The 27,715-nt window shown below is 43.2% G+C and overlaps 1 protein-coding gene across 1 annotated transcript in view; it reads left to right on the top strand.

Moving 5' to 3' along the window:
• The first annotated feature begins 242 nt into the window (after window positions 1-242).
• Window positions 243-27,715, top strand: part of LOC138846310 (leucine-rich repeat-containing protein 37A3-like) — a 31,474-nt gene continuing 4,001 nt past the window's right edge. Inside the window, exons 1-8 of the mRNA XM_070061704.1 lie at window positions 243-3,034; window positions 4,675-4,746; window positions 8,270-8,341; window positions 11,189-11,260; window positions 11,875-11,955; window positions 18,462-18,533; window positions 19,081-19,155; window positions 27,086-27,204. Of these exons, the coding sequence (XP_069917805.1) occupies window positions 243-3,034; window positions 4,675-4,746; window positions 8,270-8,341; window positions 11,189-11,260; window positions 11,875-11,955; window positions 18,462-18,533; window positions 19,081-19,155; window positions 27,086-27,204 (3,355 nt within the window). The remainder of the gene's footprint in view (window positions 3,035-4,674; window positions 4,747-8,269; window positions 8,342-11,188; window positions 11,261-11,874; window positions 11,956-18,461; window positions 18,534-19,080; window positions 19,156-27,085; window positions 27,205-27,715) is intronic.

The following is a 27,715-nucleotide window of genomic DNA, read 5'->3' as shown; positions in this document are numbered from 1 at the left end:
CGACTTGCCCAATGTGACTACTAAACCTCCAGACCTGCAGCTGACCCTAACACCAAAACCTGCAGCACGGCCGGCACCGCGGCTCACTAGGCTAATCCTCCGCCTTGCAGCACCGGCACACCGGGTTCTAGTCCCGGTTGGGGCACCGGATTCTGTCCCGGTTGCCCCTCTTCCAGGCCAGCTCTCTGCTGTGGCCAGGGAGTGCAGTGGAGGATGGCCCAGGTGCTTGGGCCCTGCACCCCATGGGAGACCAGGAAAAGCACCTGGCTCCTGGCTCCTGCCATCGGATCAGTGTGGTGTGCCGGCCGCAGCGCGCCGGCCGCGGCGGCCATTGGAGGGTGAACCAACAGCAAAGGAAGACCTTTCTCTCTGTCTCTCTCTCTCACTGTCCACTCTGCCTGTCAAAAAAAAAAAAAAAAAAAAAACCTGCAGAAGTGGAAACATTTCCAGTCAGCCACGAGGTCACAACAACTCAGGCCTCAGTCCCAGCTCTGCCTCCAACGCCTCTTGAAGAGGTTGAACCACTGCCAATTCAATCTCCAGAAGTTATGCAGGATGAGAAACCCTCTATGACCCAGCAGGAGGAAACAGCTGAAATTTTACAGGCCCCCGAAGAGGCTGCACCTTCTCCAATCCATCAGGAAGCCCAAGCTCACGCCTCAGTGTTCCCTACGGAGCATGAGCCTTTGAAAGACCAGGAGGCAGACACAGCTCAGCAGCCAAAGCCCCCAGAAGAGGATGAGCACTCCCCACTTCCAGGGGTCCCAGCTCAGCCTGAACAACTGAAGGAACCTTCACCAAGCCAGCAGGGGATTTCCGTTCCACCTCTAGAGCGCCCCGTGAGTGCTTACCAATTACCACTCCAACAGGGAAACACAAACCAGCCTTCAGATATCTTCCCAGAGATGAGTGATGCTATTCCAATGAATATGACATTTTCACCTCATATTCCAGAAGAAATACTCAGAACTCAGCATTTAAGGATGTCTAAAACCAAACCAAAACATGTGGATATTGACCTTACCAGAACCCTAAAGCCCACTCCAGAAGTTTATCCTTACTGGAGTCAGCAGGAAGGACCTGCCCAGCCTACAGTTCCCACCAAGCAAGTTGAATTTTCTCCAACCCAGCTTGGGCCTCCTCTTGCCAAGCCTCCAGCACTGCCTGAAAAGATGGAACTTTCTCCAGCTGAGCCTCTAGAGCCCCTCAAGAATGCAGAACAAGCTCCAGTGCAAAATGTAGCCCCAGCCAAGCCACAAGACTTCCCTGACACTCAATCATCTGTAACCCAGCAGGAGCTTCAAACTCAGCAACCAAACCTGACCAAAGTCACAGGTCAACCTTTGGATGTGGAACTCACCATAACTACACAACCTGGAATGGAAGGCGGACTTTCTCCAATCATGCAGGAGGCCCCAGTTCAGCTTCCAGGGCCATCTAAGGAAGGTATAGCTCAACCCCCAGGATATCAGGGGGTGACAGTTCCAACACCAGCTCAGGATCAAGCTCCGTTTCCAAAATCACCCCGCATCACATTTCAACCTTTTGATCTGGCACTTACAATAACTCCACAGCCCATTACAGAGGCTGAACTTGCCACAAATGTGCAGGAGACTCCACCTAAAGAATCTGTAGCTCAGCCACCAGTGCATCATGAGGGTCAAAATCAACCTCCACTATCACCCAGTGTCACAAATCAACCTTTAGACCTGGCACTTACCATTACTACAGAACCTACTACAGAGGCTGAGCATCCTGCAGACCTGAGCAAGACTACAGCTCCATCTCCAAACCTGACTCCAGTCACAACTCAACATCTGGACCTGGGACTTACCATAACTCCAGAAACCAGCAGTATGGTGACTGAACCCTCTACAGACATGCAGGAGACCTCCAGTCAACCTCCCATGGAGGGTGTAACCCAATCTCCAATACATCAAGAGGTGACAGTTCCAACACTGGGTCATAATCAAGCTCAATATCCAACATTGCCTCACATCACAGTTCAGCCTTTGGACACAGTGCTTACCATAAATGCAAAGCGTACCAGGAAGGCTGAACATTCTACAGCCCTGAAGAAGACTAAAGTACCTCCCGTGCTCCATGAGGAGGTACTTTCACAACCAGACCAGGTTCAGGCTCAGCATCCAACCCTGACAGAAGTCACAGTTCAACCTTTTGATGTAGAACTTACCCTAACTCCAGAATCCATTGTGGAGGGTGAACCACTCCCAACCATGCAGGAGACTTCAGGGCAGCCTCCAGGGCCACATAATGAAGTGGTCTATCAGCCTCCAGTTTATTATGAGATGGTAGTTCCAAAACCAAGTCAAGATCAAACTCCGCATCCAATGTCACCCAGTGGCACAGCTGAACCTTCGAAGTTAGAGTCAACCATAACTCAGGTACCCACTACACAGGATGAACATTCTACAGCCTTCAAGTCTATATCTCCTCCTCCTTATCCAATGTACCCTGAGGTGACATTTTCACCTCCAGTCCAGATTCAGACTCAGTATACAAACCTGCCTCAAGTCACAGTCAAGCCTCTGGACCTGGAAATTACCCAAACTCCACAACGTACTACAGAGGCTACACCTTCTACTACCATGCAAATGACCCTAACTCAGTCTACAGAGCCACTAAAGGAGCTCATAACTCAGTCCCCAGGGGACAATGAGATGACAGTTCCAACAGCAGGTCAGCATCAAGCTCAGCACCCAACATCACCCAGTGTCATAGCTCAGCCTTCCAAGATGGAGCTAACCATAACTCTGGTACCCACTGCAAAAGCTGGCCATTCTCCATCCCTGAAGAAGACTACAGATCTACATCCAGGCCAGGTTCAGACTCAGCACTCAACCCTAACTGAAGTCACAGATCAACCCCTGAATGCGGCTGCCACCATAAATGTCTGTGAGCTCTGCACCTGCAAAGATGAGACACTTTCGTGCACTGGCCTCAGCCCAGTGCAGAAGCTTCACAGAGTTCCTGTACCAGAGCCCAACAGCTACAATGGCACCTTCAGCATATTGTAAGAATCTCCCTTCCTCATGGTTCCCTACAGCCTGCCTGTCTCAGCAGCTTTTACCCAAGATCTTCTGAGCCCTCCTCAAGTCCCCACCTTATGTTGACTGTGTGCGTGTGTATGTGTGTGTTTTGGCAGACAGAGTAGGACAGTGAGAGACAGAGAGAAAGGTCTTCCTTTTTCCGTTGGTTCACCCCCAAGTGGCCACTTTGCTTGTGAGCTTTCCTGATCCTCCTTCTCTTATTCTCTTCTGTCTCTTCTACAGTCTCATGTGATTGCCCTTACTGCTTTTCCTGATTCATTATTTATTGACATTCACCATGTTATTACCTCATTGCTTTAATCCCACTCTTCAACACAGCCCTCATCCCGACTTATTAGAGATGATACAACAGATTTAAGGATAGATTCTGGAGCCAGGTTGCCTGGCTTTGAACACAGGTCTCCCAGTGATTAGCTTTGTGACTTTGGACAAGTTATTTAGCTTGGATTCAATATCCTCATCTGTAAAGCTGGCTTAAAGAATTGTGTGATGGATTGTAACAGAAAATAAAAATGCGTGACTCCACAGTCTTTCCCTGGATGACAGCGAGAATGATGGTGGTCTATAAGGCAGAAGCACAGCAGTCAGAAAGAAGAGCCCGTTAGTGGGAGATGTGTTCAGTGTTAGGCACTTTTTATTGATGAGCATAAAGTAACCCGAGAGGACATATCCACCAGGCAGGTGAGCATACAGGTATCTGTTTTATTGCTGCTCCTGCTTCCAGGAAAATGTGTACCTAAAACAAATAGGTTCATTGTTGCTGAGGAGTGAGGACAGAGTTAAAGCTAAGCACTCACAGCAATTCAAAGTTGAAGCTAAATATAAGTCATTTAACAGCTTCTTGTAAACAAGTATCGATTATGAGCACCTTTCCACTTTTTAAAAAGTGCACAGAATGTAGGATAAAATGTGAAAGTATGAACCCCCACACACCCTCATCATCCCCTGGTCCTCACTCTATTACCTGTAACCCAGGTGTGCGTCTTTCCTTCCAACCTCCTCTCTTTTTTTTTTTCCTATGGAGGTAATGCTTGGCTCCTGGCTCAGTGATCGGCACTTTTACCCTATGCTGTATTCCAAAAGGCTTTCCACATCAGCACATTAGTCCCTCTGATTTTAAATTGTCTGTATCCATTCAGTACTTGGAAAGATTTCAGCAGAGGGCGCTTGGCCAAAGCACTAGTATACCTGCATAGGTTTTCATTATTCTTATTGGTGACAATACATTTTGCCCATTTTTTCTTGAATAATTTATCCTTTTCTCACTGATTTATAGAAGTCAGTGTAGACACCTGAGTTATTTTGGTGAAAATACTTAATATTCAAAGTGATTGACTGTCTTTACTGTCAAAGAGACTGGACAGAGACGAAGTTAAGCTTCTGAGAGGATGCTTCATTGTTTATGTCAGTGGCCCCTCATTATTTATTGAGTGAGCAAACTGGGAAGCAGAGAGCTACGGAACATAAAAGCACTGGTATTTATTAGAAAGCTGATAATATTTCTGTATTTCAATACTCCCCCATGAGGGTGCCATGATTTTTTTCCTCATTCTGTTCATTCTTTTCCAACCCATTCAAGGATGTGAACTGTGTTCCTTTACAGAAATTTCCAAGGAAACTCGATTTCTTTCATTGATGAAAATGTATGGAAAGCATACCGCTGGGCTGAGACACTGTGAGTACACGCTCCCAAACATGAATACACAAAACTAACTGCATTGTAAGAGCTTTCTTGTTCTACTATTTTGAGGTCAGTATGTCAGAAAAAGTATTCCCTCTCCATGTCACAATCAACATCTGTTGATTATAATTCTATGGTTGTTTTAACAAGGCACAGAATTTGAAATAAGAAACTACTTCTATTTATTTGCATTTTATCAGTAATACCATTACATTCTTAGTAGATAAAAAGTGATAGGGATAGTGAAGACCTTCATTGTGTCCTAACTCCCTACCTATGAGGTAATAATTACTGCTCTGAGTTTGGCATATATCCTTCCAAAAAATTACCTACAAACATATTTACATAGAGCATAATAGTTGTGTTGTGTGGTTTCTTTCTTTTTTTAACCTAAATAGTAACATCCTGCAACTTGGTTCTTTCACTTCATGGTTTCTTCTGGATTTCTTTCCCTCCTAGTACTCAGTCAGTTACCCTATTCATTTAACTCCTGCATGATATTCTATAGTATGGATGGCCATTTCACAGTTTACTTAATAATCCCTCTATTGATGGATTTTCGATTATGTCCACTTCTCATGTATTGCTGCAAGGAAAATCCTTGTGCACACTTGTGAACATGGACAAGCATTTTGCAAAATAGAAGTCTAGAAAGAAAATGGGGCAGCTAGCATTGTGGCATAGTGGGAAAAGCCTCCACCAGCCATGCCAGCATCCCATATGGGCACTGGTTTGAGTCCTGGCTGCTCCACTTCTGATCCAGATCTCTGATATGGCCTGGGAAAGCAGTGGAAGATGGCCCAAGTGCTTGGGACCCCGCACCCATGTGGGAGACCTTGAAGAAGCTCCTGGCTCCTGGCTCCTGGCTTCGGATCAGCACAGCTCTGGCCATTGTGGCCAACTGGGGAGTGAGCCAGTGGATTGAAGACCTCTCTCTCTCTCTCTGCCTCTCTCTCTCTCTCTCTGCCTCTCCTTCTCTCTGTGTGTAACTTGACTTTCAAATAAATAAATAAATCTCAAAAAAAAAAAGAATGAAAATGGATGAAGACTACGGAAATAGGAAATTTTAATTGCCCTCAGAAAAGCTGTGCACACTTACTTACACTCCAGCTAACAGAATATAAGAACATTCATTTCCCTTCATCCTTTTTAAAAAGATGTATTTGTTTACTTGAACTATGGGAGTGGGGGGAGGGGGAGATGGAGCGAGAGCAAATGAGAGAGTGAGAGAAAGAGAGAATCTTCCATCCACTGCTTTATTCCCCAAATGCCCAAAACAGCCATGGCTGGGCCAGGCCAAAGCTAAGATCTAATACTTGATTCTGGGTCTCCCACAGGGATGACGAGGAATCAAGCACTTGGGCCATCATCTGCTGCCTCCTAGGTGCACTAGCAGGCATCTGGCTCAGAAGCAGAGGGCCCAAGACTTTAACCAGGCTCTCCAATATGGAATTTACGCTTCTCAAGTGACGGCTTAGCCTGCTATGCCCCAACACTGACTCTTCCCTTCACCTTTTCACCTCGGGATGCTCTTTGTCTTTTTGCTAATGTGACTGGCAAATAAAAGGGTTCCCAGCTGAATCTGGATTTCTCTGATTACTCATAAATTTAAATGTCTTTATATACTTATTGAACATCTATGTTTCGTTGAGGTTTTGTCCACTGTCCATTTGTTGAATTATCTTTTCCTTACTGATTTTTGAAAGGAATCAGTTTAGACTCCCAATTTTGGGGGAAAATACTTAACATTCAAAGTAATTAACTAAAAATAAAAATCTATCATGTCACCTAGGCCAGTGAACTAGAAATTTTGAAGTGCTGAGTGTAACATAATAAAAAAAAGGAATTAATTGACATTTTTCACGACAGTTTGCGTGTTATATCACTGGGACAACTTGTACAGACATCATAAATTATTTCTGAATACAAACAAGACATATAACAGACAAAGGAGAAGGGTTATGATCACTTTAAGATAAATTTTCCCAGGGCCTGTGCAGTGCTGCAGTAGTGCAGTGGGCTAAGCTGCTACTTGCGGCGCTGGTATCCTGTACGGGCCCCAGTTCTAGTCCCAGCTGCTCCACTTTAAATCCAACTCTCTGCTATGGCCTGAGAATGCAGTAGAGGATGGCCCAAGCACTTAGGTCTGTGCACCCATGTAGGAGACCCCAAAGAGGCTCATGGATCCTGGCTCCTGGCTTCCAATTGGCCCAGCTACAGCCATTGCAGCCATTTGGGGAGTGAACCAGTGGAGAGAAGACCTTTCTGTCTCTCCTTCTCTCCATCTGTAATTATAACTCTGAAACAAATAAATAAAATCTTTTTTAAAAAAGATAAAAGTTTCCCCTTAGCCTACTATCTCATTTCTGATGGGAAAATGCTAGAATCAGGCAGTTGTGACTTTTAATTTATGATGTTTCTTAAATGCAATACACACAGTTTGTATATATTTTGGTTATGCTTCATTTAAAGATGTCCCAAACTTGTAAGAAAAATCAAAGTCAGGGCTGGCACTGTGGCATAGCAGGTAAAGCCACCACCCACAGTGCCAGCATCCCATATGGGTGCCGGTTCGAGTCTCAGCTGCTCCACTTCCGATCCAGCTCTTTGCTATGGCCTGGGAAAGCAGTGGAAGATGGCCCAAGTCCTTGGGCCCCTGCACCCACATGGGAAGACCTGGAGGAAGCTCCTGGCTCCTCATTAGCACAGCTCCAGCCTTTGTGGCCAATTGGGGAGTGAACCAGCGGATGGAAGACCTTCCTCTCCCCTCTCCCCTCTCCCTTCTCCCCTCTCCTTCTCTCTGTGTGTAACTCTGACTTTCAAATAAATAAATAAATCTTTGGAAAAAGGAAAAATCAGAGTCATCTGACACAAAAGTAAATAACACTAGTTTCCTCTGAAGAGTGAAGACGGGAGTTGGAAAGGCTAAGGGATAAAGGGAAGGGGAAGAAAATTTAATTTTTTCTTATTTGAGAGGCAAAGGCAGCATGCTATCATACACTGTTCACTCCCCAGATGCCTGTAGTGGTGAGACTGGGTCAGTCAAACTCAGGAACCTCAAACTCAGTCTTGTTCTCCTACATAGATGGCAGGGATTTAAATACTCAGCCATCATTACTGCCTCCCTGGTCAACCTTAACTTGTAGCCCCGGCATACCTCAAACATGGGGCTTCGGTAGTAGGGCTTGGGGAAAAAACAGAAGGAAATGGCAGTTCTGCCAATCTTGGTGCCTCCCAGTGTTAGGTTCTAACAGGGACATTGTGACCTACAGAGCAGACATTACATTTATGATTTGGTGGGAAGGACGGATAGGTGTATAGAGATGGACAAAAAAGGGAGAGTGGGAAAAATGGTTTAAATTAAAATACAACAGACATTGCCACCCTAGAAGTAAATTAGAATCTGGGTATTTAAACAGCACCATTACCAAAGTTTCCTCTACATACAGAGTTAGTCCTATGAAGCAAACAGCTGCAGTTGTCATTTTGATTCAGAAGTACCTCTTTCATTTTCCAGAATCCTCAGTGAAAATGACTTGACTGAATTACATAAGGACTCATTTGAAGGCCTGCTGTCCCTCCAACACTTGTAAGTCAGTTAATCATACTTATTTATGAGATTTTAGTTACATTATCTAGAAAACAAATATGGGTCCCAGCTGGATAATCTCCAAGGTTTCTTCTGGAAGTCTACACTGTAGGGTCTCATATCTCTAACATGGAATACCTACTATGTGCTTTGTGGTTTTTTTTTTTTTTTGACAGGCAGAGTGGACAGTGAGAGAGAGAGAGAGAGACAGAGAGCAAGGTCTTCCTTTGCCATTGGTTCACCCTCCAATGGCCGCCGCGGCCAGTGCGCTGCGGCCGGAGCACCGCGCTGATCCGATGGCAGGAGCCAGGTGCTTCTCCTGGTCTCCCATGGGGTGCAGGGCTCAAGTACCTGGGCCATCCTCCACTGCACTCCCTGGCCACAGCAGAGATGGCCTGGAGGAGGGGCAACCAGGACAGAATCCGGCGCCCAGGCCAGGACTAGAACCCGGTGTGCCGGCGCCGCAAGGCGGAGGATTAGCCTAGTGAGCCGCGGATTATATTTGTATTTAATTTACAAGCAATGGATGAAATTGGATCCAAGGTCTGTCTTCATACAGGTCCTAAGTTAAGAATGAGTTTTATATTTATAAAGGACTGTAAAGAGAAACAAAGAAACAAGAAAATACAACAGAGACAATATGTGGCCGACCAAGTCTCAAACATTTATCATCTGGCCTTTACAAACAAGGTTTGAACAAGTTGGTTTAATACAACAAAGGGAAGAAAACATAAACCAACAACATTAATTTGAATGCCATCAACTGAAAGTTGTTAGATGATCTAATCTTGAATAAGTTAACCTTTAGCCATTAAGTGACTTGCTAAACAGGTAAATTATATAAACAATATTATCAAGAATACTAAGCTACCAAGAGAACAGATTTGGCATTAATGATTTCCATTAAGGAACTATTATACCCATGTTGGAAATAGATAATTAAAACAATAGCTACATAGTATTGGGAAGTGTACATCATTAATCCTTATTAGGCTAATTACTGGGCCTCTTCAGCAAATAGATTCTTGTCTCAAAAGTACAAGGCTTAAGGAACATAGCATGTGATACTCACAACACTCCTTTGAATGATGATCAGAACTTCTAGGCCATACGGGGACAACCACATCTGCATGGTTCCTCTTGAGCACCTTTCCCATCTGGGCTCCGGAACCTTGCAAACATGGTTTGGAGAAAAACAAATGAGACTACTGCTGGTAGAATAGGCCCTTCATTGTTTCTGCTGGAAAATCCTTTGTAGCCTAATTAGTTTATGCTAGCATATGTATTCACTTCATTTTCAAAATGCCAATCAATTGTCTAAAGCTGAAAGAGAAAGCCAAACACTTTGCCTAGTACTGGAGACACATAAATGAGTAAGACAGGATCCCACCTTCCCAAGAGCTCACAATCTTGCAGGGGAAACAAATACACAAGCTCAAACCAATACCCAATAAGCACTATGTAGCTGACAGAGTGCTGCAGAGGGACCAGGGAATAATAAAACCACACTGCTTTTTAAAAATTCACTTTTCCTTCTTCTACCTACTCAACCATTCCTTCATTTAATAAACACCTGAGTCTATTTCCATGAGTCAGTTTTAAACATAGTGGGCAATGTAGATGAGCAAGGCCGAATCCATGCTTTCAAGAAGTTTATGCTCTGGGGAAATGGAAGGCACAAGTAACGATATCAAAAGAAATGGATATAGAGTCCAGACGAGGGAGAAGACTTTGGGCTGGGTCAGGGACGATGGAACCAGGGAGCAATGCCAGTTGAACAGGACTTCCAAGGGGGCAGTGGGCATCATCAGACGTCTTGGAGAGAATATCGTGGGAGAAAGGGAAAACATGGAAGCTTCTGAGGCACAGAGATGCAGGGAAAGCTGGAGGGTGAAGCCAGGTCTTCCAGGCCTTTGAATGCTGAGCAAGAGTCACCACGGGGAACCATGCTGTCACAGCAGTGCTCTAAAACAGACTTGAGCTTGCACCACAGTTACCTGGGGCTCTGAACCCTACCCCCACAGTAACTGCCTGAGTCGGTCTAGAACAGGGCTGAGAATCTGCCTCTTCTGTAAGCACCTAGTGATATTGGCCTCGGAGAGTCACTTAGGGCAAGTCCCACTGGTGACTGCGCGTGGGACAGGTGAGAGAAGGAGATTCTAGAGATGGAGCCACCAACAGATGAGTTGCAGGTGAAAAGTGAGGGTCAAATTGTAATCAGTGGAAGTAAGAGTCCTCTACCACCAAGAGTGTTTTCAAGTGGGAATCCAGTGTCATGCTGTTTTCTGACGGTTCTATCATGGCTTTCATGGACTATCAAGCAACAAGCAACAAATAAATTTCCTTTAGTATGACAGAAAGTGTAATTCTGAATCAGTTCAAAATAATGAATTAATTAGAGAACCAATTTCATTTCAAATGATTCAAAAGGGCATCTTTTTTTCTGGTATTGAATGAAGTTAGAAAACTAGGACTAAACCAGGAAAGATGTGAAAATGTGAGAATTCTTTGGAATATTAGACATTAAAAATGGAGATGACAGCTTTGCTCCTTGTTTCAAATGGATGAAGACTATGAAAGTTCATCTAATCAATTCTGCACTCAGGAAAGTTTACCACCACAATCTATCAAGATCTATAGTTGTGTATGTCATTGATGAAGGTTCTAACAGTGAGACTATTAGGAGAGGTTGTAAGAAGGGGTAGTATCTCCAGAGGGTCAAATACAAGTCCAAAGCTTTACAGTTTAGGTAAAAACTGCATATCCAACATTATCAAATGCAAATTTTATTATCCCCACTGACTATATAGGTAATAGCTAACCAAGGCAATGTTTTCCTTTTCCTAGAGATTTATCCTGCAATAAAATAGAGTTTATCGAAAGACGTGCATTTGAGTCACTCCCTTTTTTGCAGTCTATGTAAGTTACAATTTCATCACATTTGGAATTTTAATAAATCTTCACTGTTCACCTTGAAATAGGGTTAAGATTCTACTTTACATTTGTAGTAGAAGGTTGCTAAAATTCTGTAACAGGTCCTTTTCCTCTCTAGCAAAAATACTATCAGGTACAAAAGTCAGAGTGAATCCCACAGAGCAGGGCTTCTCAGCCAACATGATTTTGCATTCAGGTAACAGCTTGCAGCCCTGCACGTGCTGCTGACACTGCGTGAGCTAAGCCCAGCCTGCTGTTAAGCCACTTACTATGTACAGGACAAACCTCCACAAGAAAAGCATTATCGAGTCCAAAATGTCAATAGCATTCAAGTTGTGAAACTCTGTTCCAGAGAAGTAAAGATCACACAGTACAAGTATGTCATGTAATATGAAAATAATATGATGAAATTTAATGTAAATGTGCAAGTATAATTCAGAAACCAAATCTTCCAGTACCAGTAAATTCTTTAGTGTGTAGATAAAATGTGGAAGTATTGTTTCATCTATAAAAATTAGAATCACTCCTGAAAGAAGAGTATTCTGAAAATATTTCTTTTTTTCTTCTTCATTCTCTTTCACTCGTGTCTTTTTTTGTAGAAATCTTGGTTGCAATTTACTGACAGAACTGAGCTTTGGGACATTTCAGGCGTGGCATGGAATGCAGTTTTTGCACAATGTGTAAGTGCAATAGATGATGAATACATATTTAAAAACCATTTGTGTATAAAAATGGTATATAGTTATGCTTATCTGGGTATTAAGCCCTGTATATAAACTCTGCAAAGAAGGTCTTCATTTCCATTTTTTTTTTTCCAAAAATCTAACACAAAGTACTCTGGGAGAAAAAGGTTCTGGTGCTTTCTCAGGGTTACCTGCTTTTAAATCCTAATGCAAAAATAATTCCTGGGACCCAGCCAAAGGGCACATCTCTCCCCATCACCCACCCAGATCATAAGCTTTTTCCAAAATGTATTTAGCTCTCAATTTATAAATTATCTGTGGATACTAATAACTTTTGAAATAGGAAGAAGTGGCATATATGTTAAACTGTAGTGTTAAAAAAATAAGAAAATACACTGCTCTAGCCTAATCCCACATATTTTGTCCTGACTAAACTGCAACAGAAAGTGAGTTTTATTCACTTTCAACTCAACAATTCTGTGATGTTCAATGGCCCAAGGGAATATTAGATTCAAGATACAGATTCTCCACTAAACCTGATGTTGAAAGACTATCCACCTGTTCTGTGGTTCAGAATCCCAGCCAAACACAATTCATTCTGGTTATGAGGGAAGGTTTTAGGATGTGTTGGGGATGGACCAACAGTGCCTGCAGATCTTGAGGAAGAACACTGAGAGTCTGTTTTTACTTCACCCACACACCGGGAGCTGGTTCCTGGAGCCCCAACACCAAGTGGTTTTGGTAGCATCAGTAAAAATGGCCTCAACATATATCATTCCATTAGATTCCCTCCTAAGGGGCCGAGTTCCAGTACAGCTTTCTGTAGACAACACAGGGAGAAAATCTGTGGAATCACAGTGGATGAAAAGTAATGAATTCATTTAAGAACATTCACTGAGTGCCAGGCCCACCGAGTGCCAGGTGCTGTATTAAGTGCTGGGGGTACAAACTGGAACAGGACAGAAGCTTTGTCTCCAGAGACTTTCATGCCAGCAGGGGGAAGTTGGACATTGATGGGAAAATGAGTGACAGCCATGCTAGCATCTGTGCAGCAAGGCCAGAGAGTTGAGCTGAAAAAGTAGGAGCAGAGCTAGGGATGGCGTACAGTGCATGAGGCACCAGTTCATTTATCTCAAGTTTCTGTGTCCATCTTAAGCCAAAGAAAAAAAGCATTTGCTTCATGGTGATGCAAAAACCAGAGCTAGCTGGTATTGGAAACTAATCCTCTTATCATGCGATCTGAACATATCTAACTCATGGTTGCTTCAAAAATTGGCACAATGGCTGTAATACACCAAGTGTGTGTTGGGAGCGGGTCTCCTTTATTTGGGGACATATTCTTTTATTAGACAAATCTGCTTCAAGGAAACTTTTGCTATCCCCGTTGCCCCAGGAAGACACCAGTGATCTTATGACCAAAGATGAGGGTTTTTAAAGTGAAAACAATGCTGTTCACTGCATTACAGAGTCCAGAAAAGAGTGCCAGCTGAGCTGGATTCATCATGAACTGGAGCCTAAGCTTCAAGGCTTTACGCTTGCACGTGCCCCTTCCAAGGTCCTGGGAGGGGCTGGAGCAATTTTTATATTCATAATTCTGCATGTTTCATTATAAGGGATTCCCCAAATTAGGTTAGGCTCATGCTCAGCAAAATCTGCATTCACCCTTACTTTGCATGTACTACATGCAGCCCAGTAAACATTCTTCTGAATGAAGTCTCTGTGTAAAACAGCAGTGTGGTAGGATCAATCTATTGTGAATATGAAATCTACCTCAAAGACATGCCAAGAGCTTACCAGTGACATAACATTCTTTGAATAGTAATACTCATCAAATCTTTCAGTGAAATCAGAAATGAAATATATTATGGAAAATCAGCAGTAATTGATAATTCTAAACATTAAGTATACTTTATTTCTTCTGCTTCATTCATTTATGTCGCTCCCCCTCTTCGTGGAGGAACGACACAGGACCCTGCGTTGTTCTTTCGTCTGCTCGGCCCTCCCCAGGTTTGCTGCTGGTTCTTCCCAGGTTGGCTACCGTCCCTTCCACCTCCGTGGAAGGGCGGTTCCCCCTGCCGCTTTCCCCACTTCTGCGGGGGAGCGGCACACCGCCGGCTGGCTCTCTCGGGGGCTGCACAGGTGTTCCTTCAGATAGATGTTCCTGGTGCATGTTGTCTCTCTCCTCCTTTATAGTCCTCTTCCACCAATCCCAACTCTGCTACCCACACGCCGAGTACGCTGCTCTCCTCCAATCAGGAGCAGCTCCTGCAGCTTGTCAAGTTGGTGAAAGGCAGCTGGGTAGAAGCTGTTTGCTCCTCTCCCAGCGCCATATTGTGGGAGAGCAGATGCATAGAATAAGTCTTAATTCCAGTAACTTAGTCTAGTCCGAGTTGCTCCCCACACATGTACATTAAGTCTTAACTCATTGGCTTCTTTCTAAAAATTGTTTTAGTCACTTCATTGGTCCTCACAAAACAAGTTTCATAGTTTAGTAGTGGAAGGACTCTAGAGTGTAGAGAGGGGCTCCCTTATCCAGACAGAGCACATCCACATGCTCACTCGTCTGTTACTCACAAGCACTGTGGGTGACTAGGAGGAGAGTCCAGGCTTTCTCCCTCCTCAGATATTCGCCCCACTGTTGACACTGTAGGTGAGCTGGGTGTGGTCGTACACTGAAGGTCAGCCATGGGCATAGCCTCCTTCAGGCAAGCTGTGGATACACCTGCATTTGCACACTGCTGGCACAGTCCTCCCTCTGTGGTGTGTCCTGGAATCCAAACAGCATCTCCCCAAACTCAGAGAGAGGCATAAACCTTACAGATGAAGAGAACAACTCAGGTCTGCCCTTTGGGGGTGTTTTGTAAGGGTTCACAAGTTTTCACATTGTCACTTCCTGCAACTATTACACTTTTCTTCTCATAATCTTTTCATCTGCACCATATTCTCATCTGTGTGGCAAGAGGTCTTCTTTTCTCTTAAGGTAATTCTTCCTCTGCACCGTATGCTTCTCTTAAAGTATTCTCTTCATTGGCTTTAGGGTTTTTTTGTTCTTTTACTTTTTTCTTTAAGATTTATTCATTTATTTGAAAGTCAGAGACACGGCTGGTGCTGTGGCACAGCAGATTAAAGCCCTGGCCTGAAGCGCCAGCATCCCATATAGGTGCCGGTTTGAGACCTGGATGCTCCACTTCCAATCCAGCTCTCTGCTATGGCCTGGGAAAGCAGTGGAAGATGGCCCAAGATTCTGACAGCTCACTGGGATGCACTTTGGAGAGGCTCAGCTTCATTCTGCATGCTCATCTCCATTCATTTTCTTTTTTTTTCTTTCTTTTTTTTTTTACAGGCAGAGTGGACAGTGAGAGAGAGAGACAGAGAGAAAGGTCTTCCTTTGCCGTTGGTTCACCCTCCAATGGCCGCCGCGGCCAGCGCACTGCGGCCGGCGCACCGCGCTGATCCGGTGGCAGGAGCCAGGAGCCAGGTGCTTTTCCTGGTCTCTCATGGGGTGCAGGGCCCAAGCACCTGGGCCATCCTCCACTGCACTCCCTGGCCACAGCAGAGAGCTGGCCTGGAAGAGGGGCAACCTGGACAGAATCTGGCGCCCCGACCGGGACTAGAACCCGGTGTGCCGGCGCCGCTAGGCGGAGGATTAGCCTAGTGAGCCACGGCGCCGGCCCTCATCTCCATTCATTTTCATTCTCTCTCTCTCTCTCTCTCTCTCTCTCTCTCTCCCCCTCCCTCCCTCCTTCCCTCCCTCTGTCCCTCTGTCCCTCTATCCCTCTATCCCTCTCCCTCACTCTCTCTGATACTGGGCATACAGGCTATTTTTTTTTGGAGAGTTTGAGGTTTTTTTGTTGTTGTTGCTCATTTTACACATACTTCTCTTTTCTTATTATAATTCCTGATTTGGTTCAAATGTAGACAAAATAACTTAGACAAAGTTCAAACATTATCCAACATTCACATGGTTACATATGACTTTGAGTATGCAAGTAATACATCTCATAATTTTAAAAAATTTTGAGAAGCAACAAATCAAAAATAAAATTAATCCACAATCCAAAAACCTAAACCCAAATGTTGCTAAGACATCAGTCTATTCCTAAAGCAGATGTTTCTTTTTTTTAACTTTTATTTAATAAATATACATTTCCAATGTACAACTTCTGGATTATAGTGGCTTTTTCCCCCCATAACCTCCCTCCCACCTGCAGTCATCCCATCTCCCATTCCCTTTCTCATCCCATTCTTCATCAAGATTCATTCTCAATTCTCTTTATATACAGAAGATCAACTTAGTATATACTAAGTAAAGATTTCAGCAGTTCGCACCCACACAGAAACACAAAGTATAAAGTATTGTTTGAGTACTAGTTATACCATTAATTCACATAGTACCACACATTAAGGACAGAGATCCTACATGGGGAGTAAGTGCACAGTGACTCCTGTTGTTGATTTAACAATTGACACTCTTATTTATGACGTCAGTTATCACCCGAGGCTCTTGTCATAAGCTGCCAAGCCTATTTTTAAGGCTACCACTGAGCTTGCCAGGGAGGAACTGTCTAGGGCAAGTTAAATACACAAAACCCACACAAATCTCACTATTCTTAGAGAAAGTCAGCCAATTTTCTTGAGTAAATGCCCCACAGGTGGCTGCAAGCCTTTGGTTAAATTTCCAGAATTATCAAAAACTTGATTCTGACCACTTTTACCATTTTGTTGTTCCCTTTATGAAGGGATACATTTTCAAATGTTCTCACTCCACTGTTTACATAGGTTTCCACTGATGTCACCTACAACATGCTTTTAAATCTCTAGTCTCAATGACTCTGAGCTAAATATCTAATCGTGGGATAAGATTAGGGAAAAGGAATAAAAAGAGAAACTAATTTTCATGAGCGCTATCCTGAGAAGGTTGATGAAATTTTCAAAGTACTTCTATATTTAGTCATCTCAAGCTTCAGATTAAAGTGACAAATATTTGGACCCTTTTCTGCACACATATTAGACACAGTCTGGGGCAGGACTGAGCTCCAGCTCCAGCTTTGCTTCTTACAAGTGCAGTGACCTACAACAAGTTACACAGCCTCTGTGACTCAGCACAATATATATCACAATAGGCTACTGGGGTACAATACCTATCACAGAGGTTACTGGGAACATCCAGTGTTGAATGCTGAACACAGATGCTTGGCAGCCCAATCAATATCATCTGTAAGAATTATTATTTTCACAGTCTGTAACAGTACAGTACGTTTTTGAGTAGAGTTAAACTAAAGGCAGTTTTTTTTACCTGTTTTTGTTTTTGTTTGCTTGCTTTAAAAACTTTAAAAATCTATTACAGCATTTAGGAATGAAATTTCCCACAACACGAATTTATTCATTGTATTGGTATGGAAACAAAATGTGATTTCTTTACTCAACAAATATTTATTAACCATGCAGTAAATTTCAGGCACTATGCCACACACAGGCATAACAAAGACAATAACATATGTTCCCTGCCCTCAAGGGGCTAACAGGCCAGGAGACTGACAGGCCAACAAGCAACGTAACAAAGACTGTGATGTGATGTGATGCAATGTGACGTGATGTGATGTGATGATCAGTGTGATGTGATGTGACGTGATGATGTGATGTGATGTGATGTGATGTGATGTGATGTGATGTGATGTGATGTGACGTGATGATGTGGTGTGATGTGATGTGATGTGATGTGATGATGTGTGATGCGAAATGAGAACACCAGTGGAAGAACGTGACAAGAGTATGGCTTTGACGTGGGTTCTTTTTCCATCAACTAAATGAATTAAGTCATGGCTTGTTTAAAATTTCTAAAGATGAAAGGCAAGCACCTTGAATTATGGAGAACACAGGATTAGTGTTTCCTACACAAAAAAGGGCTTCCCTATCAGTGTGGTCACTTCTATACATCTTTCTTTTTTAAGACACAGACAGCTCCCGTCCACTAGTTCACTTCCCAAATACCTGCAATGGCTCGGGCGAGGCTAGGCCAGGCCCAGGCTGAAGCTGGAAACCAGAAACCAGTCCACGTCTCCAAGTAGGCAGCAAAGAATCAACCAATTGAGCCATCACCACTGCCTCCCAGGGTCTGCATTAACAGGAAGTTGCAATTAGAAGCTGGAACTGGGAATCAAACCCAGGCATCTGATTTGAGACGTAGGTATCCCAATCTGGGTGTTAATTGCTAGGCAAAACACTGGCTCCACTTCTAAGGCTTTTCACCTAAAAAGTTCTTTTGCATACTTTTTGTTTATTATGCATTTTTTTGTATCTTTTCTCTTTCTCTTCTCCATTCATCCTCTAAGAGACATAGGTAGTTCCCAAAGAACAAGTGCTTTTTGAATTCTAAGGGTGATTTATAAGTACACAGAAAGTAATTTTAAGCCTAAAATGTCTACACAAAAAAGAATATAATTTCTCATACAATCTTGTGCTTATTGAAAGGCCAATAACTTTAATTCCATTGCATTTTTCAGAAATCTCAATCGTAATCCTCTGAAAAACGTTGAAGATTCGTATCTTTTTAAACTGCCAGCATTAAAATATCTGTAAGTATTAAACTAATCCTTTTTTATTTTCATCAAACATTAAATATTTGAGATTGAGGCTAAAAAGTCATGATTTTAAATTAGGTTACTGAAAAAAAAATAGGTTACTGAAAAAAAGTTATTGACTGAGGCAAGAACTGAGAAAGAATTTATCATGGGAAAGACAGCTGGCAGAGGGAGACAGTGTTACATGCAAATACATGTTAGGAATACCATCTATCCCAAGCAAAGAGGTATAGATGTAAATTTTTTAAAGAAAAAAATAAGAATTAAAAGAGGTCAATGTAGTATAAAATGAAAAATAAGACAATGGCAGAAAAAGGTGTAGGTTCCACTCTTCAATGCCAAGGTCATTAATCTGATGATGCAAATAGTAAAGTCATTTCAACCAGGGCTTTCTGGAACTGTCTCCATGACAAACTCTTGAGCTGTCTTGCTTTATAGAGAAGCCAAAACTGATGTAACCACATCTTCCTGAAACAACCTTTTTAAAGACAGATCTTTTTATTGAGGTCCATACCATGAATGTTTGGGCTTTCTCCTTCAGAGACTTGGGAACAACACAAGTACCACTTACCACAGTTGAGAACATCCTCATGATGACTCTTCAATTGGAAAACCTGTAAGTTATCTTTTTCTTAGGTTTATTTCCATGTAAGTCTGTAGACTTGTTTTCTTAAGTCAGGCTTATGGAGGTATAATTTTTATGTATTTCAATTCACACTGTAAAGTTTGCTGAGTTTTGGCAAACACGTGGTTATGTAACCACCACCAAATTCCTGATGTAGAACATTTCTATCAACCCAAAAAGGTCCCTCATGGTCCTTTCCAATCAATCGTCTCCTCCCATCCCCAGACCCAGGCCCTGCAAACCACTCATCCTGTTTCTATTCTTGTAGTTTTTCCTTCCACAGTGTCTTATAAGCAAAATCATGTAGTAAGTGTAGCCTCTTGTGTCTGGCTCCTTTACTCAGCATAATCCTTTAGAGATTAAACTACTATTCATGTTGCTGCCTCTACCTATTGCTAAGTAATATTCCAATTGTGTAGTTACACCAGTTTATCCATTTCATCAGCTTATAGAACTGTGTTTTCCAACTTTTTGCAATTATAAATAAAGCCACTAACAGCACTCACATGGAGGTCTGTGAGTGGATATGTGTCTTCATTTCTTTGGTGTAAAGATCTAGGGGTAGGACAGTTCATTACCTACTAAGTGTATATTGAACTGTTTAACACACAGCTAAACTGTTTGCCAAGTAGCTGCTGCAGTCTGCACTCTCACCAACAATGTTCGAGAGTGGCAGTTGCAACATGTGTTGTCCCAGTCCTCAGATTTCAACTTTTTTAACAAACATTTAGAAACTGGACATTGTGGCACAGCATTAAGATACCACTTGGGGGGCCAGCACCATGGCTTACTTGGCTAATCCTCCACCTGTGGCACCAGCATCCCATATGGGCACCAGGTTCTAGTCCCAGCTGCTGCTCTTCCAATCTAGCTCTCTGCTGTGGCCCGGGAAGGCAGTGGAGGATGGCCCAAGTGCTTGGACCCTGCACCCGCATGGGAGACCAGGAGGAAGCACCTGGCTCCTGGCTTCAGTTCGGCGCAGCTCCGGCGGTAGCGGCCATTTGGGGGGTGATTGGGAGGTGAACCAATGGAAGGAAGACCTTTCTCTATGTCTCTCCCTCTCACTGTCTAACTCTACATGTCAAATAAATAAATAAATAAATAAATAAATAAATAAGATACCACTTGGGATGCCTACATCCCGTATCAGAGTGCCAAGTTTGAGTCCCAGCTACTCTGCTTCCAGCTAATGTGCACCCTGGGAGGTAGCCGATGGTAACTCAAGTATTCTGGTCTCTGCCACCCATGTAGGAGACCCACACATTGAGACCTATGTCCTTGGCATAGTCCTGGCCCAACCCTGGCTGTTATCAGCATTTGGGGAAGTGAACCAGCAGATGGAAGGTCAATCAATCAATCTCTTTCTTTCTCTCTCTCTCTCTCTCTCTCTCTCTCGTTCTTTCAAATAAGTTAAAAAATAAAACTTTTTTTAATGTAGCTCTTCTGCCAGTAGATAAATAGTGGAATCTCTATATGTTTTTTTAGTATTTAAAAATAGTTACTAGAGAGTCAATCAGTTCTCTCACCAAATGCCACCAAGACCAGCATTGGGCTGAAGCTGGAATTGACAGCTGGGAATTCAACCCAGATCTCCCATGTAGGTGGCAGGAACCCCAGTTACTCAACCAAAGAAAGGCAGAAGAACTATATTAGCAGGAAGCTGGAATCAGGAACCAGAGAGAAGAATCAAATGCAAGTGCTCAAATGCGGGACTCAGTCATCCTAACGCTGGCACCTTGGGTACACTCACTGCAGTTTAAACTTAGACTTCTCTAATAACTGACGATACTGTTGTGCAAATATCTTTACCAAGTGTCTATTCAAATCTGTTCCCATGTAGTAATTTGATGGTAATCTTAGGGAGTTTTAAGAGTGTTTTATATGCTCTGGGTATGAGTACTTTCTCTCAGATGTATGTTTAGTAAATATCTTCTCTCTGGTTGTGAGTTATCATTTCACTCTACTAAGTGTACCTTCTGAAGAGTAGAAGTTAATTTTTTTTTAATGTTGATGAGCCTATAGCAACTTTTATCTTGTATGGTTTGTCCTTTTATTGTGCCTTTCCTGAAAAAAATCTTTCAAATAACCCATTGTCTAATCTAAAGTTACAGAGATTTTCTCCTGTTTTCTTGTAGAAACTGTAGAGTTACATTTAGGTCCATGATCCTTTCTAGTTAATTTTCATGCAGAGTTTGAAGTATCTCAAGTTTTGAAGTTTTAAAAAGGATTTCCTTAGAGCCCTATTCTGACATTTTACCATAAACTCACTGCAACTTCCATTGTGACCTCCCCCCTGCCAATTGGACAAGCTAAACAGAAACTATGATAAGGCTAGTTGAGCGGACTCCACAAGATAAGAATGGGGAAAGGCCTCTCACAGCATACCCTGCCCTAATCACTTCTGTCAGATCACCTCCTTGACTAACGTTCCCACATCATCAAGTCCACTGGTTTCTGCTCTAGCCTCCTCTTCCTCAACCTTGGGCAGCATCTGCCACAGTGGATCCTCCCAGGTCAGTGAGAGGCCTTCCTCTCCAAAGAGTCAAAGCTCTCATCATCAACAAGCTTTCTCAGTTAGCCAAGGCTGTGGTGTTCTAGCTGCTTTTTTTCATACTTGACCATCAGTGGACAGGAAAAGTGCTAGCATTTTCTGGAGCCATGTGCAACCAAGGCTATAAAAACCTGAAAGCAATTGTTACACTGGAGTTCATTATTGGAAGTCCTCAGGAGTTTAGACAAAGCAGGCCAGCTCACTTGTGTCGTGACTCATAAGCGATGGTCCTTAATGCATTCTTAAAGACTTACTTATTTATTCGAAAGGCAGAAATACATGTAGGGTTTTTGTTTGTTTTTTTTTTTTTTTTTTTTTTTTTGCCAGAGTGTTTTGGCTTTCCATGCCTGTAATACTCTCATGGGCTTTTCAGCTAGATCCGTGTGCCTTAAGGGCTGATTCTGAGGCCAGAGTGCTGTTTAGGACATCTGCCATTCTATGGGTCTGCTGTGTATCTCACTTCCCATGCTGGATCGTTCTCTCCCTTTTTTATTCTATCAGCTAGTATTTGCAGACACTAGTCTTGTTTATGTGCTCCCTTTGGCTCTTAGTCCTATCATTATGATCAATTTGAACAGAAATTGATCACCGGAACTAGTGAGATGGCATTGGTACATGCCACCTTGATGGGATTGAATTGGAATCCCCTGGTATGTTTCTATGTGGGTGCAAACTGTTGAAATCTTTACTTAATATATGCTAAACTGATCTTCTGTATATAAAGAGAATTGAAAATGAATCTTGATGTGAATGGAAGGGGGAGGGAGAGGGAAAGGGGAGGGTTGCGGGTGGGAGGGAAGTTATGGGGGGGGGAGCCATTGTAATCCATAAGCTGTACTTTGGAAATTTATATTCATTAAATAAAAGTTAAAAAAAAGAAGAAAAAAGAAATGCAGAAATACAGAGAGAGAGAAAGATCTTCCATCTGCTGGTTCCTAGCTCAAAAGACCACAACAGCCAGGGCTTGGCCAGGCCAAAGTCAGGAGTCGGAGCTTATTCTGAATCATGTGGGAGCAGGAGCCCAAGCACTTGGACCATCCTCTGCTGCTTTCCCAAGTGCATTAGCAGGGAGCTGGACCAGAAGCAGAGCAGCTGGGACTTGAACCAGTGCCTATAAGGGATGCTGACACTGCAGGTGAAGGCTTAACCTGCTACAGCACAGCGCTGGCCCCTTTATTGCATATTAATGTGCAATGGTCTTTAATACTTAAATATTATCTAGTAAGAATAAGTTATACCTCAGGTCATTAGCAATTTCAAAAGATTTTCCAATATTTTTTAAAATTTTATTTATTTATTTGACAGATAAGAGTTATAGACAGAGAGAGAGAGACACAGAGAAAAAAGCCTTCCGATGGTTCACTCCCCAAATGGCCACAATGGCTGGAGCTGCACTGATCGAAGCCAGGAGCCAGGTGCTTCTTTCCAGTCTCCCATGCGGGTGCAGGGCCCAAGGACTTGGGCCATCTTCCACTGCTTTCCCAGGCCATAGCAGAGAGCTGGATCAAAAGCAGAGCAGCTGGCACTAGAACCAGCGCCCATATGAGATGCCGGTGCTGCAGGTGAAGGATTAACCTACTGCACCATGGTGCCGGCCCCAGATTTGCCAATATTTTTGAAAATAATGATTTGGGGCCCAGCGCTGTGGTATAGTGGGCTGTCTCCACCTGCGGTGCCAGCATCCCATATGGGCACCAGATCCAGTCCTGGCTTCTCCTTTTCTGATCCATCTCTCTGCTATGGCCTGGGAAAGCAGTAGATGACCTAAGTGCTTGAGCTTCTGCACCTGCATGGGAGACCCGGAAGAAGCTCCTGGCTCCTGGCTTCAGATTGGCCCAGCTCTGGCCATTGAGGCCATTTGGGACGTGAACCAGCTTAAGATGGAAGATCTTTGTCTCTGTCTCTCCCTTTCTGTGTTTGTAACTCTACCTCTCAAATAAATAAAAATCTTCTAAAAAATAAATATTTTATCACTGACATCATCCCTAGTGCATCCATTTTAGTAAGCAGCAAAACTACAACATTCTCTATGCAAGATGCAGTGTTCCTGCCAGAAATGGTCCCTAGTGGGGCTGGTGTTGTGGCATAAGGTGAAGTTGTCTGTGATGCTGGCATCCCATATGGGAGTGCCAGTTCAAGTCCCAGCTGCTCCACTTCCCATCCAGCTCCTTGCTAATGAACCTGGGAAAGCAGCACAGGATGACCAAAGTGCTTGACCCCCTGCCACCCAGGAGAGACCTGAATATAGTTCCTGGCTCCTGGCTCCTGGCTCCTGGCTCCTGACTTCAACCCAGCCCAACCCCAGCTGCGGTGGCCATTTGGGGCATGAACCAGTGGCTGGAAGATTTATTCACGTTCATTCTTTCTCTCTCTCTCCCTCCCTCTCCCTCTCCCTCCACTCATTCTCTCTCTCTCCTGCACCCAACCATCACTCTGCCTTTCAAATAAATAAAACTTTTTAAAAAAAATCTTAGCCACTCAAAAAAATAAATGTTCCCTGGTGATTATATTCAGTATTGGTCTTAGAAGGATAAATTGAGGTGCATGCTGTAAAACAACTGATTTGAATGCCTCAAAAATCCCAATGCCATGAAACACTGCAAAAAAGGAACAGTTCTAAACTGAAGAAAATTAAAGAGCCATGAAAATAAAATGCAATGCCTGATTTAAAAGTAGCCAAGACATGTTTGGGACAACTGAGAGCACCTGCATGTGGACCACAATAGACGGTGATGTTAATGTTAAAGCTGACTGGGTGATAACAGTGTTGTGGATATGCAGGAGAATGCCTTTGTTCTTAGGAGACGCAGACTTCAGGTTTAGCAAGAAAAGGTCATCATATCTACAGCTCATTCTCAAATGGTTTGTCCAAGAAGTGCATAGAGACACACACGTGGAAAGTGAATGTGGCAAAATGTTAGCAACAGTTGAATCTAAGTGAGAGAACATGTAAACTCATGACACCAATCTTTCGGATATTTTTGTAGGCTTGAAAATTTTCAAAATACGAAGTTAGGGGTAGAAAGGACTTAACGAAAATTTCCTGTTAGAATTGAAGTCTAGTAAAACACTAGCTTAGCATTCTGAGTGCATTCTTTCTTTTTTTTTTTTGTTTTGTTTTGTTTTTAACTTTTATTTAATGAATATAAATTTCCAAAGTACGATTTATGGATTACAATGGCTTCCCCCCCATACCGTCCCTCCCACCCACAACCCTCCCCTTTCCCACTCCCTCTCCCCTTCCATTCACATCAAGATTCATTTTCGAATATCTTAATATACAGAAGATCAGCTTAGTATACATTAAGTAAGGATTTCAGCAGTTTGCTCCCACACAGAAACATAAAGTGAAAAATAATAGATGATTTTTTTAAATGATGATGAAATCAGATCAGACCTATTGTCATGTTTAATCCCAGTGAGAGTCAAGTTGGGAGTTGATAATTTCTTTTTTTTTTCTTTCTATATGAAGCTTTCCCTGGACCCAAAGAAGTAACATTAGTCATCTGTAACAACTCAACCATTGGTTATTCTATTGGTTAGAAAGAGCCTGGCCCACTACGTGTAACCTACCATAGTTTATCTATTCACCTATTTGTGAACACTTAGGTTGTTCCAATTTGGGGGTATTAGAAATGAAGCTGTTTGCACTTACCCCCCCTGTAGGAACTCTGTCCTTAATGAGCTGTACTATGAGAATTAACTGCAAAACTTGTTCTCAAACAGTACTTTTTATGTTGTGGGGTGGGGGGTTGGTGCAAAGTGTTGAAATCTTTACTTAGTATAGAGTTGCTCTTTTGTATATAAAGTCAATCAAAAGTGAATCTTAATGAAGAATGGGATGGGAGAGGGAGTAGGAGGTAGGACGGGAGTGGGGGTGGGAGGGCAGGTATGGAGGAAAAAACACTATATTCCTAAAGTTGTACCTATGAAATTGGCATTCATTACATAAAAGCTTTAAAAAATAAAACAAATAAAAATTAAACTGTTTACGATGGCAGGCATTTGGTGCAGCCGTTAAGCCACTACCTGGGATACTCCAATCCCACATCAGAATGCCTGGATCCAAGTCCCGGCTCTGCTCCACCCTAGCTTCCTGCTAACATGTACCCTGGAAGGCAGTGGGTGATGCCCCAAGGACTTGAGTTCTTGCTCCTCACATGGAAAACCAAACTAGTTTCTGAGCTCCTGGCTTTGGCCTGGCCCAGCCCTGCATGTCGCAGACATTTGGGGAGTAAACTACCTAATGAAAACATGTGGTCGGCACCGTGGCTCAATAGGCTAATCTTCCGCCTTGCGGCGCTGGCACACTGGGTTCTAGTCCCGGTCGGGGCGCCAGATTCTGTCCCGGTTGCCCCTCTTCCAGGCCAGCTCTCTGGTATGGCCCGGGAGTGCAGTGGAGGATGGCCCAAGTCCTTGGGCCCTGCACCCGCATGGGAGACCAGGAAAAGCACCTGGCTTCTGGCTTTGGATCAGCGCGATGCGCCGGCCACGGCGGCCATTGGAGGGTGAACCAATGGCAAAAGGAAGACCTTTCTCTCTGTTTCTGTCTCTCACTGTCCACTCTGCCTGTCAAAAAGAAAAAAAAAAGAAAAGATGTGTTTGTGTGTGTTTCTCTCTCTTCCTTCCACAGAAACTTTCGAAATGATAAATTTGAAAAAAAAAATATAATGAAAATAGACTGACAGTTTCTTAAAAACACACACCTACCATAAGTTGCAGCCTTTCCATTTCTGGGTATTTAGGGAAGCACCACCTGACACATCCCAGGGCACTCCCTGGCAGGAAACAGGGATCAGAAATGGAGCCAGGCACTCCAGCAGGGGATGTGCTTGTCCCAAGCAGCATCTTCATGGCTGGGCTAAACACCTGCCTGGTCAAATTACTTTCACTCACCCATCAGTGAGCAAGTGTTCCTTTTTCTCCACATCTTTTCCAACAATTACTGCAGTCAGTCATTTTTCTGGGACCAGAGTAGTTTCTAATAGTGAACACTTCCAACAGGGATGGAGAAGAGTACTCCAGAGGTTGGGGGAAGTCCTCCTGTGCACTCCCAACCCACAATGAGACTTGTGAACTGGAAGGAGACACCCCTGAGTCAAACGACAGATCCATGGTGCCCAATGCTCACCCTGTTGACTTTATTTTGGATACACCACACCCACTTCCATGCCTATGCCTCCTTGGGCCACCTCTCCCTCCTTCCTTTATTCTCATATTCAAGACCAACAATTGGCCACCAGGCTCCTACCCAAATGCCCTGGCCACACACATACCTCAAGAACGCCTTTGCTGGCACCTTGGCTCACCTGTTTGACCCACCCAAGGAACCCCTTTACAGGTAACTTAATTCTCTGTCTCTATTCATAGGATCTTACCCAGCCATATGGCCTGCTGCCTCTGCCAATTTAAACATACTATCGAGGTTGTCTGCAACACCGTCAAGCTTCACTGTGACAATGAATGCCTGCCAAATACGACACATTGCCGTGAGTCGGAACTTCCTGAGGATCTTTTTTTAATATTTATTTGTTTTAAATTTCTTATTTTAAAATTTTAGGGTCAAGTTTAAAGTAACAATGTAATTAATTGCTGAATTTTTATTCATTCATTCAGATTTAAACTCCCTAAATTGCTACACTGCTCCCTTGCTGAAAGTCAGGTTCGCAATCACCGCTATGTAATTTAATAACATAGTTACCGCTATGTAATTTACATATGCACAAAGGATCATGGAAAAGAGGTGGAAGGGGAAGGAAGCAATGTTGGGAACCACACACGTGGTGTTCTGTGCTCTTGGGTGCTTTGCTTTTCAATGATAACTCATTTGCACACAGTCTATAAACTGGTTTTCTACGTGTTGGGCCTCAAGGGCCCTCTGTCTTATAGAACAGGTCTACACTGCTCACCGCGGTTGTTTGTTTTTGCACTTGTATAAAAGAGTACAAGTGATGCTGTTTTATTTGGAGCCGGGGAGTTTCTGGTTCCATAACCAGAAAT

This window comes from Oryctolagus cuniculus, chromosome 17 (genome assembly GCF_964237555.1).
Source record: "Oryctolagus cuniculus chromosome 17, mOryCun1.1, whole genome shotgun sequence".
Lineage (NCBI taxonomy): Eukaryota > Metazoa > Chordata > Mammalia > Lagomorpha > Leporidae > Oryctolagus > Oryctolagus cuniculus.
This window is presented reverse-complemented; position numbering and strand designations above follow the sequence as displayed.